The following is a 13,736-nucleotide window of genomic DNA, read 5'->3' as shown; positions in this document are numbered from 1 at the left end:
TATCAGGTCTATAGTTACTTGGTTAAGACTTTGGTCATTTTTTAAATATAGGTACCACATTGGCCATACGCCAATCCAGTGGTACTATTTCAGTCATTAACGAGTCCCTAAAAATTAGAAACCATGACTTTGAAATGAGAGAGCTCAATTCTTTTAGGATCTGTAGGTGTATGCCATCTGGACCTGGTGCTTTATTCATCTTTATTCTGTCCAAAATGTTCTAGACCATGTCACTTTTGAGCCATAGTGGATCATTTGGGGCTGTGCCAATACCAACCCCATTATAGACGTGAGCTCCCCCATGCTCCTTTGTATACATAAAGCTAAAGAAGATATTTAACCACATGCCAACCAGCGCGCGATGATGTAAGTTGGCACAATGGCATGGCTGGGCAAATGGGCGTACTTCTCCTTTAAATCGCGGCACTGTGGGTGCCCGCTGTGTACTTGGTGACCACGCCCGCAGGTCCTGCGAACTCTATGTCCACCAAAGGTCCGCGATCGTGTCACGACCTTTGTCAGCGGCAGAACAGGGAGATGCCTATGTAAACAAGGCGTTTCCCTGTTCTGCCTAGTGACATGACAGGGACCTACTGCTCCCTCATTGGGAGCAGTGATCGCTGTCATGTCAGTGGTAGGCCATCCCCCCACAGTTAGAATCACTCCCTAGGACACATTTAACCCCTTGATCGCCCCATAATGTTAACCCCTTCTCTGCCAGTGTCATTTACACAGGAATCAGTGCATTTTTATAGCACTGATCGCTGTATAAATGACAATGGTCCCAATATAGTGTCAAAAGTGTCCGATGTGTCCGCCATCATGTCGCAGAAATTGCAGATCGCCACCATTACTAATAAAAATAAATTCATAATAAAAATGCCATAAATCTATCCCCTATTTTGTAGATGCTATAACTTTTGTGCAAACCAATCAATATAAGCTTATTGCATTTTTTTTTTTTTTTTTTTTCTTTTTCTCGTATAACATTTTATTGAAATTTTTGAAAATACATAACAGAGAAAGATCAATAGTAGCAAATACATCCAATTGTTATAAGACATAGTTAAAAGATATATTAAACAATATATAATGTTGAAATGAGCACAGTATGTCTGGTTATGTTACTTTCATAAACTATATAAGTATCTGTGGATGCAAAAATCATATAGCTAAAAAAAAAAAAGTAGTTTAAGTAATCAAATTATAGAATACTAAAAGGATAAGGGAAAATGAAGGTCAATTAAAATGCATCTGTATATTATCAAGATATCATAGTGAGTATTCATGTGAGGATCCTAGTATATGTCGCTGTTGTACGGAACTGTAACCAGCAGGTCCATGTTTGCGTAAATTTAGTATTGCATTTTTTTTTTTTTTTTTTTTACCAAAAATGTGTAGAAGAATACATATCGGCCTAAACTGAAAAAGAAATGTGTTTTTTTTTATATATATTTTTTGGGGATATTTATTATAGCAAAAAGTTTCAAAATTTACGCACTTTTTTTGTTTATAGTGCAAAAAATAAAACCCCAGAGGTGATCAAATACCACCAAAAGAAAGCTCTATTTGTAGGGAAAAAGAACTTGACCCAATTTTGTTTGGGTACAACGTCGTGCATCCGCAATTGTCAGTTAAAGTGACGCAGTACCGGATCACAAAAAAGTGCTCTGGTCAGGAAGTGGGTAAAGCCTTCTGGGGCTGAAGTGGTTAATAAATTTGCCTTCTCTTTGTCCCCAGTCACCCACTCTAGATTATTTTGTAGAGGGCCTACATGTTCAAACCTGACCTTTTTACTATAAATATATTTTAAGAATTTTTGGGGGGTTTGTCCTAATATCTTTTGCAATCTGTTGTTCGTTATGAATCATACATACATACATACATACAGTATACTACATTACTATACATAGTTTATATATTGTTTTATTTACCCCAAAAAATAAAAAATAAACCTTTGCTTAGGTTTATATAATGCTGTCATTGAAATGTTGGTGTTTTTAGATCAGAGTAATAAAAAAAAAAAATTTGTTCTGTCCTATACAGGTTCACTGATTATCCTGAGCATTTACTGTATAAACAGATCAACCATTTTCTGGAAAGACCCTGAGGTGATGTAATGAGCATTAATATTACATTTTAACACATTCCCCTTCATCTTCCAGCGCAGTAGGTTCACCAAAAGACTTATGCCCCATACACACGGTCGGAAATCCCGACGGAAAAAGTATGATCGGATTATGTTGTCGGAAAATCCGATCATGTGTGGGCTGTATCGGACTTTTTTCATCGGAATTTCCAACGGAAAAAGTTTGAGAGCTGGATCTAAAAATTTTCCGACAACAAAATCCTTTCGGATTTTTTAGGATCGTGTGTAGAGAATTCCGACGCAAAAAGTGCCACGTATGCTCAGAAAAATTTGGAGACTAAAGCTATTGGCTACTGGCCTCTACGTAGTTCCGTCGTACGTTTATACGTCACCTCGTTCTGAACGATCGGATTTTACAACAACTTTGTGCGACCGTGTGTATGCAACACAAGTTTTGGACAAAATCAGTCAGAAAAAATCTGATGAATTTTGTGGTCGGAATGTCCAACCGTGTGTATGGGGCATTACAAGTAAAGGTTACATTCAGATATTTTGAAATCGTGAGTCACTTGAAAAAGAGTCAGACAGAAGTTTAACTTTGGCAAAAATTGAACTATTAATTTTAAAGTAAAAAATGAAAAAATTGCACTAATAAATAACCTCATAAATAAAAAGCAAGTAAGCAGCAAAACCTTCTGTGAGAGATATACACACTACACAAACATGAAAATAAATAGGATCGCGTTAAAAAAAATGTGATAAATTAATAATAAACAATCCACAAGTGTTGTGATAATATGTTCCTGTTGTCGATCTCCACCATCCACCACCTTGTAGTGATCTAAACATCAGTGCCTCCACCAACAGCAGAAAAACTCACTTACCAGCTCCTGTGGACCTCTCATTACAAGGGGTCCTATGTACTTGTGGCTTTAGTCCAGCCAAGGCCTTTGTCCAAATCTGGTTACTCTCCTGCACAGGATCACCACTTGGCACCGTCTTACATAGAAGGATTTCTGCAAAAGTCTGCAAAGGCTTGAAAGTTGAGTTTCTTGATTTTCTTTTCACTCATCCAATACCTGACTCGCTTCCCTTTCAGGAACATCTGCATTGTTTTGTACGTTTCTGCGATGTGCCACCAGAGGTCGCGTCAGTTTAAACGACCTTCAATGAACACAGCCCATGCGGTTCACTCCGATAGTAAATGCAGACTAGTGGAAGAAGACCGCTCCAGTTTTCCCTCTTGTTGGCGATCTGTCTCTTCTGGACTGTCTCCCTTCCTTCCCCCTCTCTCAGAGCTCCATTTCCTCATCTGGGTCCTTCCCTGCTCTCTTCATGCAGGCTGGGGAGGACAGGCAATGCACTGGGGCTTCTCAGGTAGGGTAACACATCCTGTGCTGTGACTCCAGGTCCTCTTGTGGGGCTCTGAGCTTCATCCGTGGAAGGGGGGAACAGCAGCAAGCGTGGAAGTTGGAGGCACAGCCAGCAGCACACAGAGCACTGCCTGCTTCCTCCATGCTTCCTGCTCCAAGTACTGTGTGTCCTGCTGGCTGTGCCTCCAACTTTCATGCTTGCTGCTGTACCTCCTTCCACGGATGAAGCTCAGAGCCCTACAAGAGGACCTAGAGCCACAGCACAAGATGTCCCCCTGCCTGAGAAGCCCCGATGCATTGTCTGTCCTCCCCAGCCTGCAAGAAGAGAGCAGGAAATGGAGTTCTGAGAGAGGGAGAAGGAAAAGAGAGGGAGGGAGGCAGTCCAGAAGAGATGATAGGTGACCAACAAGAGAGAGATCTGTCTCCTTCCACTAGGCTGCATCTGCTATCCAGGTGAACCGCGTGGGCTGTGTTCACTGAAGGTGGTTTAAACTGACCCAACCTCTGGTGGCACATCACAGAAATGTACAAATAAATGCAGATGTTCCTGAAAGGGAAGCGGGCCAGGTATTGGATGAACGAAAAGAAGATCAAGAAACTCAACTTTCAAGCCTTTGCAGACTTGTGCAGAAATCCTTCTATGTAAGACGGTGCCAAGTGGTGATCCTGTGCAGGAGAGTAACCGGATTTGGAGAAAGGCCTTGGCTGGACTAAAGCCACAAGTACAAAAGTCCCCTTCTAATGAGAGGTCCACAGGAGCTGGTAAGCACGTTTTTCAGCTATTGGCGGAGGCACTGATCTTTAAGATCAAGGTGGTGGATGGTGGAGATTGACACAAAAATATTATCACAACACTTGTGGACTGCTTATTATTATTTTATCACATTTGTTTTATTAGCCCCATCCTATTTATTTTCATATACATTTTAAAGGGTTATAACACAAATATTGTATAATAATAACTATTTGCAGCTAATATATATAATAATTCAGTATACTCATGTCAGTGACAAGGATTGGGCTAAATCATAACCTGGCTTCTATCAGGTTTCTAATACTGTTTGTGTCCCTATTGGGTAGATTTCCTCTCTCACTTATTGTCATGGTGGCCATGCAGTTTATGAAGGGAAACCTATCCAACAGACACATTGACAATGACAAAAACCTGACTGAGATATTAACACTTCCCCGTGATATCCAAAACAAGCAACGTTTGGGCTGAGTTCCACCTTAGGTTTTGCCTTATCTTATGAAGTTAAGAATTCCAATGTTCATTTAAGATATTATCAAGGTGCTTTACACATTCCTGCAAGATGATCTCTGAATATTTTGTGTCAATTAGGTGTTTGACCCACTACGGTTTTCTCCGGAGAATACATCAGATAGAAACCCACATGCCTTCCTTCCATTCTCTGCCGGCCCACGGTAAGGAAATATCATCTCAGTTATCTAACATCCGACTACTGTATGCTGTCATGAGATTCAGCCACCAGTGAAACTGTACTCTATAAAATGCTAGTCAGGTACAAAATAGGCTCCCTCAGTTGCACACAGATGCGTAAACTTTAGGGAGACGGGAGGTTTTATTTTTTTTCCCTGCCTGCAAACTTAGTTTCTGCCTTTCGCTGACTTTTTTTTTTTTTTTCTTTTTTTTAATTACAAAGTAAAAACAATTTTACAGTACAAACAAATGCGAAACACATTTTGTGACCAGATCTGTATTATGGCCATATGTCATTTACCAATTTGGTACCAAATTCAGTACAACATAGTCTAATAGCTTCAGCCCTCGAGGGTTACTTCGAAGCGGTGGTCTGTTTTTTCTATCAACGGCCAGGGTTGTCGGGAAGAGGCCCTTGTCCTCATCAACATGGGGACAAGGTGCTTTGGGGTGTGGGGGCCGCAGGGCCCCCCTTCCCCAAAGCACCCCCCTGTTGAGGGCACAAGGCCTGGTACGGCTCAGGAGGGGGGGGGGGCGCTCGCTGGTCCCCACCCCCTTTCCTGACCAGCCGGGCTGCATGCTCGGATAAGGGTCTGCTAAGGACTTTGGGGGGACCCCCACGCCATTTTTCCAGCGTAAGGCTTCCCCTTTAAGTCCATACCAGTTGACAGGGCTCGCGATGTGTCAATCTCGCAGATGGAGGCAGCAATATTGACTTCCTGCGCTAGTCCCGTCTACCTGGAGCCACGTTCAAAATGAACGGACTTTTCTCCGTGTGTGGACAGGGATAGTCCGCCGGATAGTCCGATCATGTGTACGCAGCATTAGTGAGCAAGATGAATATTGATAGCCCACAGGCAGACAAAAAATTTAGAGTAGACCAATGAGAAAAAAATGAATTCCACGTTCACTAGACTTCATGGACTCAATATGTACAATTAAAGGGGAACTGAAGTCTAATAGCTGTGTCCTAAAACAAGGACAAGTCACCAGCAATACCTGTGTTAGCTTATCTTTCCCCATAAAAAAAAAACTGGCCACTGCCCACACCCATAACTGGCCTTCACAATAAGGAGCAGATGGAGGGGCATATACACGTGAGACAAAAACAATTCCATAGCTCAACTCACCAACCAGTCTGCTGACCAACCAAATTAGTCTGTCTAACCGCCTGTTAAAAGCAGGGGTTTAGTTAGCACACATTTGCAAACGCATTTGTGAAAGCTGCAAGGCCTCGTCAAGGCACCCTGTGTTGCTTGCAGTCCTAACACTACAAATGTATAAGTGTCTCCACAGTGGAAGCACATGCATTCCTCATCACTGACTTACCATTACTTATTTTACAGTGTCTCAGTGCGGAGCTTGCAATCTTGGTGGAGGCAAAACTGTGCTTCCTTATGTCAGAATGTCCAACAGAGAGCAGCACAATGATGATATAACCAAATCTCACTCTACATCTCCTAGGAGTAACAGTCAGAGGCAGCAGTGCCTTGGATTTTATACTGCAGGTATACAGCTATGAGGCTGTAAGCCCAGGAGTGCATAGGCACCCCCTAACATACCAGCAAGTGCACTACTATTTTTCGGAACATGTTAAAGACAAAAGGTACATTTTTCAGAGTACTACTCAGGCAGCAAAATTTCTTTATTGTCCACTGAGGGACAGAGGAAATCTTTCAGAATATACTGATGCCTACAGGGGGATGTGGACACTGGCAAATAAACAACCATAATCTAGCCCCTCTCACTACCAAAATACCTTAACTTACATTTTTTCTAGCAACTTTTTCCACTTCAATCCATATTCATCTTCATGTAGCTGTAGGAGGAATCGTCACTCTCTCACAGCTACCTGGCACAGTTGCCCTCAGTCTCAGTTTTTGGTCTTACTTTGAACCTGACCCCACTAGTTCTGACTCACGTGGACCAAATAATTTTGGCTTTGATTGTTAGCTTTGATGGTTTGCTGGAAGCTTCCCACTTATTGTCTCGTATTGGACGTCTGTCAGTGTACTTGCGTAGGACTCTGTGGCTAGAAGGATTTATTGCAAATAGCCTTCGAATAACCCATCTCAGCATAGGATGCTATCATCAAGGATTCTGCCAGGGGTAAGAGTACCAGCCTTTCATACCCGAAGGAGTTTGAGAAGATGTCTTGCAAGTTCCCAATCCCTTCTCAGAAGCATTTTTTTTTAGCTTTTTTGTGCCCTTGACTTTCACGTCAAGACTGCCCCAAGACAAGAAAAAATAGGATTTTTATATTTACTTTTTTTTAGTTTTTTTTTTACATATAGGCTATCTTAGTTCTGTGCAGTAAACCCAGAAGTGCTCTGGTTTACAGCTGACAGATGACAGAATGCAGTGCCAGGTAAAACAGCAGAATACTTTCTGTACTCGTTCTGTTGAGGCAAAGAACAGGGGAGAGATCAATGGTCTAATAGACTCCTGATGTCTCCATTAAAGGGACATGTCACCTGCACAATGCTATTATAAAGGGAAATGTTGGCATTGTGAAATTCTATTGCTGTCTCAGTCTCCATTGGGAAGATTCATATCAACTTTCCGTCTTTTTATGGGGGTACCAACTATGCTGAAATTATAGTTAGATCTCGACATTCAGCAAAGCTCACACTTCCTATTGAAGAGTTGTACCTCTGACTTTACAGGGGACATGTCTGATCTCTGCAGTGAGACCATTACTTCCACACAGGAAGCATTCTCTGTACCATGCTGGCAGGGAACAGGCTTTTCTACTTAGGGTGTGGCTGCTTCTAAAGAAAAACTGTAAGCCCTTGTACACACAGTCGGAGAATCCGTCGGAATGTGTCCTATCGGACCGTGTTGTCGGATAATCTGACTGTGTGTGGTATGCATCGGACTGATTCCGTCGGAATATCCGTCGGACCCAATTTACCAACTTGTTGGAAATATTTTCCGACCAACTGGTTCGATCGGACATACTCCGATCATGTGTAGAGAATTTTGATCAGACCAAGTGCCACGCATGCTCAGATCAAATTCCTACATCAAAGCTATTGGCTACTAGCCTGAATGTAGTACCATCGTAACGAAATAACGTCATCACGTTCTGAATGATCGGATTTCTCGACAACTTTGTCCGACCGTGTGTATGCAACAGTTTCGGACAAAATCCGATGGACAAAATCCGACGGATTTGGTTGTCGAAATCTCCGACCGTGTGTACAGGGGCTAAGACGTTGCATTTCTTAAAATACAAAAAAATATATAAAAAAGATACAAAAATATAAAATAAATAAATGCAAATGTAAAAATATATGTAAAAAAAAAAAACACCTAAAAATGGAGACTTTATGTTGATGCACCTGGAATGTAATCAGCAGATTTTAGGTAAACATTAGGCTGGACATTGAATTATAGAAATTAAACTGCAAATATATATTTTGTTTTTTTAGGAACTGCATTGGACAAACTTTTGCAATGAATGAATTAAAAGTAGCTTTGGCTTTGACATTGCAGAGGTTTCAGCTGCTTCCAGATCCAGAAAATGAGCCAGTTAAAATCTCTCAAGTAGTTCTTCGTTCTTTAAATGGGATTCATATAAATCTGAAGAAGATTAAAAAGAACTGAATGGACAATACATCAGTCAATGGTAGTAGATAGGTTGAATGTTCATGATTACCTGCAAAGCTAATATTGATAAATCTAAGTCTTGCAATCTACACTATGTACCATGACCTTCATTCCTGTCATTCTAAATGGCTTCTTACTTTGCTGATCAACTGTGATTCTAATAGGAAGTTTTGTACAGAAGCCATTTTCTAACCAGCTGAAAATTATACCTCTAACCACGCTAGTGATGGTAAAACCAGGATATAGCTGTTCCGCTCAGTACAGACAATGGATGTTGTTATAAATGACATAGAATAATGTCTGTCATTTATTTTTGGAGAAACTAACAGTTAATAAAGTAATTTTATCAATGTCTATATAAATTATTTATACAGTGTTACAGATTTAAATATTTTTGATAAAGTATATTTAAAGCCATAAGTTTTTTTTTTTCCCATTTCGAGTAGGGAATGGTTCCCACTGGGAGGTTTCACCTCACTTCCTATGGGATGCTAGACAATTTTAGTTTTTAGTTCCTTCTGTAGTCAAGTGATTGTTTGTTTGTTCTTGTCTTTTCAGGGTTTAAGAGTCTGGGAGTTTAAGTGCTTCCACCCGCCCCTGGAAATAGCTTCCAGAACATAGGGAGGGAGATTCAAATGCCTAAATAATTATCATGGCTTGGCCAATCCATGGAGAGAAGGGTCCAAAAGGTGGCTGGGAGGAAATAAATACAGTAGTTTGAAGCCTTGGTGAGATTGTTCCTTCTCCCCAGGAGGGTTTCAAAGCCTCAGGGGCTGCTGCCCCAAAACAGCCGATAGACTGTATTTGTTCTTGAAGTCTCAGCATTGTCAGGGTTGAGGGCCTGGATTGATCTCCGGAGAAGCTGGAGAAGTCAGGAGAAGCATTGTCTCCATCAGTGGACCATGTCTGGAGGAAGCTGGAAGGTGTCCAGCTGCCCTGGGACTTGTTAGAAAATACCCTTAAATTGTTCCTGGTGACTGTTTGTTATTGGGATATAAGCGAAAGAGGCAGTTATGGACTGACACAGCTCTCAGAGTTTTAGAGAAATGGCTGTTCCCCTGTCCTCAGCAGAATCTGGAGTGTAAGCCTAGAAGGAAGTGTCCCCTGTTACTGTGCAGCATTCTGGAAATTGCACTGGTTGCCAATAGTTGTGTAGTAGCACAAGGTGACCAGATGCCAAAGAGATTTGCATTATGGTCTACAGCTGTTAGACAGTTCAAAGCCCCTAAATACCTCTAGAGAGATAGGGGAGAAAACCAAGAAGAAGATTGGCTTCTCTTTGCTATTGCTGATTGTTCTTTGGAGTATCCCATGTCCTAACCCTTCTCCTGTTCAAAGTTCTTTAAAGTGGATGTAAACCCGCTCTCATCCTTTCTAAACTACTGCAATATTGGTTATCTAGAAGGATATACATGCCTCCTGCATGTATACTTATCTGTCAAATGTCTCCCCTCTGTCTGTTATGAGACCCGAAAAACTGCAGATTTTGTGGGTGGGTCTGTTGTCTGGAGCTGAGTGGGTGGAGTCGTTATGTCAGTAGACTCCCCACCCACCTCTACACTCCCCTTGTCAATATGCATTTTCTCCTGTATATTTCTTACACTGAACTCCTGCTATGATCTCTAACATCCAGTGAAAAGACAGGAAAGTAACCACATGACTTCAGCATACCCAATTATGCTGAGGTGTGGAACATCCAATCCTTGCAGAGCAGCAGAAGAAAGGAGTGGGATGTAATTAAAAAATAATGCATGTCTCTTAGCCTAGTGCAGGAGATATGTAAATCACCTGTCACTCACAGCAAGGGGGGGGATTTTACAACGTTTTTCTCTGTTTGTCAAGATTTATCTCACAGAACAATAAAAGATGATTGCTCAGAGCTGGATTAACTCTATGTGGCAAGACTGGGCTCAAATGATAGGAAATCTTATACTCTACATTATGACCTCAAAAAAAAAAAAATTTCGGGTTTACATCCACTTTAAGCAAAAAACATCAAAAAGACATCTTCTAGACTAAGTTATTGAGTCAGAGTGTATGGACTGGCACTTGCAGTGGTCGGTAACCTCTGTACTATTTGGCAAGAATCAGCTAGGGAATAACTAGAGAAATCCTAACATGCATTGCCATCTTTAGTGAGGGGAAAATCCACAACTAAGTCATCAGAACAATAAAAAAGGAAAAACCTTTGTTTCAGTAACAACTGTCAAAGCTTAATCCCCTCACCTTAGAAAGATTTCCTCTCACTTTTCATTCTGTGTGTAGCGCTACCTACCCTATGGGGGTAGGTAAATAATATTTATATGTATTTTATCTGTGTATTTAGCTGTTATAAGAAGATATTAACAAGAAGGATAATTCGGCAGAACACTTAGCATATGCTATAAGAACATTTAATTTGTTTATCTAATTGTTAGTGGGGTCAAACAATATTTGTTTGTTTTGTTTGTTTTTTTGTTTTGTTTTAACCACTTGCCGCCCGCCCTATAGGCAATTGACGGCGGCAAAGTGGTTTCATAATCCTGACCGGACGTCATATGACGTGATCAGGATTATAAGCTCTATTTGTGGGAAAAAAATGATAAAAATTTCATTTGGGTACAGTGTAGCATGACCGCGCAATTGTCATTCAAAGTGCGACAGCGCTGAAAGCTCAAAATTGGTCTGGGCAGGAAGGTGTTTAAGTGCCCTGTATTGAAGTGGTTAAAAACAAACCAGATCTTGAACTAATTCCTAATGACATTCAAATATACTAAGAATTTTTATACAAATTTTCATTCAAAATTCTATTCGTGTATACCTAGCTTTATACCAGACATTGCTGTGATGTATACCAAGAAGCAGCAAATGGGAAATAAATGATAGTGATCGGTGATGAGATACATTGTAGATCTACTACCACTTTATTTTTATTAGTATTAATACAAGCATTAGTTTACAATTTACATAATGTACATTCACATCAGTCCCTGCCCTCAATGTAAAGTTTCTATCTCACAAGCAAATACATACTAGGCCAATTTGGACAGGAGACAATTACCGTACCAGCATTTCTTTGCAGTCTCGGAGGAAACCAGAATACCCAGGGGAAACCCATGATAAGCAAAGGGAGAACATGCAAACTCCAGGCAGATAGTATCTTGGCCACAAACCACTAAGCCACTGTGCTCTCCATCATACTGAGAGGAGTTTGTTTGGATGAAGTTGTTTGACTGATCTTGACTCCTGTAGCGAAGAGTAGCTGGAGCGAGGAGCAGCAGCCCTACCATGGATCCATGTCATCTGCCTCCTAAGGTAAGGAGGCCTCTGATCACCGCCTTCCTGTCTGTTTCCCCCAAAGTATTGAGCACCAGCCCTCACTGTCCTCAACAGGGGATAATTTAAGGTTGTTTAACCAAGAGAAGTCCCTGAGGCAAATCCAGAACATACTGAACGGTAGGAATGAGCCTGCGGTTCGAATCATCAGACGTCAATGCACTGCAAATTCGCAGTGCATTAAGGGGCATTCCGCAGCACTCTAATTTCCTGCAAATTCCCCATATGTTAAGTTTGTTTATGAGCAAACACCCGAGTTTGAGTTGTAAGTGTAAGTGAGCTGCTTAATTGGGTGCAAAACCTATACACTTAGTTGGGTGTAATTGGTTCAACCATTTATTTATTTATTTTATTATTTGCATTGATCTTGCATCACTGAGATAGACCACTTATATTTAGGTATAAGTGTGTGTGTGTGTGTGTGTGTGTGTGTGTGTGTGTGTGTGTGTGTGTGTGTGTGTGTGTGTGTGTGTGTGTGTGTGTGTGTGTGTGTGTGTGTGTGTGTGTGTATGTGTATGTATGTATATTTTGTAACCTGGGGGACAGGTAACAGGTACAAACCTCCCTGGGATGAGCAGTTTCTCAGGCACAGATACCAAATCCAGTGATGAAGTGACAAACAGTGCTGTGTTTATTTTGGTGTTATATACAAGTCCACACACAGGTGCTGTACAGTGTTCCAGAACACAAACAAATGAAAAAAAATAGCAAACACAAATCCTAGCCGTGTCTCAGCTCTAACTATACAATATGCAGGCCCTCACTACCAGGCTGAACAAGCCTACCGCTTGTCAGTCTCTACATAAGCTGCTTAACAGCTTTTACTAACCTTTTCCTCTTCACAAACCAACATGGTCTGTGTGTCCCAGGCAGAGAGCAAAGGTTGTCTGCACAGGTGAGCTTAAATTAGCCTGGGGAAGAGGACCAAGACCCGAACTGGACCATGGATCAGAGATTTCGGAATGTGTACGAGAGGAGCCTGGGAGACGTATAAACCCCGAAAAGGACTTTTCCTGTCTCTCTCTGGGACGCTCTGCTACAATATATATATACATACATACTTTTTTTTTTTACTTGGATTCTACCTACCTATATATATATAGCCGCTCACTTTCACTCATTAGTTTTACATGGAGCCATGAGGGTTTGGTGGTTGGTTGCCCATCTCCCCTCCTTTTTTGATTTTTTAATTTTTCTCACTTTTACTCTTTATCCCCTTTTTATTATATATGTTTTGCACAAATGTTTATGTATGTACTATACATACATCTTGCATCCTTTTACACATTATTTTCCTTTCCTGTCAACATCTAAGTGGTAGTTTTATGTCATGTATACTAACATTTGTATACAAGACATTTTTAACCACCTCAATACAGTGCAGTTACACCCCCTTCCTGACCAGACCAATTTTCAGCTTTCAGCGCTCTCACAGTTTGAATGACAATTACTCAGTCATCCAACACTGTATCCATATGAAACATGCGTCCTTTTTTCCACACAAATAGAGCTTTCTTTTAGTGGTATTTAATCACTAGTGGGTTTTTTATTTTTTGTGCTATAAATAAAATAAAACGTAAATTTTGTGAAAAAAATGCCTTTTTCTTAGTTTCTGTCATAAATTATTGCTAATTAGTAATTTTTCTTCATAAATTTTGGCCAAAATTTATACTGCTACATATCTTTGGTAAAAATAACCCACATTAGTATATATTATTTGGTCTTTGTGAAAGTTATAGAGTCTACAAACTATGGTGCCAATCACTGAAAATTGATTACATCTAATCAGGCCTTCAGTACATCAGGTGTATCTCATTTCTTGAGACACTAACAAGTCAGGAAAGTACAAATACCCCCCAAATGACCCCTTTTTACAAAGTAGACACCCCAAGGTATTAAGTAAGTA

General features: G+C 40.7%; 1 protein-coding gene across 2 annotated transcripts in view; it reads left to right on the top strand.

Moving 5' to 3' along the window:
• LOC143926508 (cytochrome P450 4B1-like) overlaps positions 1-8,867 on the top strand; it is a 103,697-nt gene extending 94,830 nt beyond the window's left edge. For both annotated transcript variants that reach the window (XM_077450300.1, XM_077450299.1), the window contains exons 10-12: positions 2,047-2,111; positions 4,805-4,887; positions 8,338-8,867. In XM_077450300.1, coding sequence (XP_077306426.1) covers positions 2,047-2,111; positions 4,805-4,887; positions 8,338-8,512 — 323 coding nt within the window. In that variant the 3' untranslated portion in view covers positions 8,513-8,867. The remainder of the gene's footprint in view (positions 1-2,046; positions 2,112-4,804; positions 4,888-8,337) is intronic.
• Positions 8,868-13,736: the final 4,869 nt, after the last annotated feature.

This window comes from Lithobates pipiens, unplaced genomic scaffold (genome assembly GCF_037356315.1).
Source record: "Lithobates pipiens isolate NorthernLeopardFrog02 unplaced genomic scaffold, aLitPip1_a1.2 Scaffold_23, whole genome shotgun sequence".
NCBI classification, from domain to species: Eukaryota; Metazoa; Chordata; class Amphibia; order Anura; family Ranidae; genus Lithobates; species Lithobates pipiens.
This window is presented reverse-complemented; position numbering and strand designations above follow the sequence as displayed.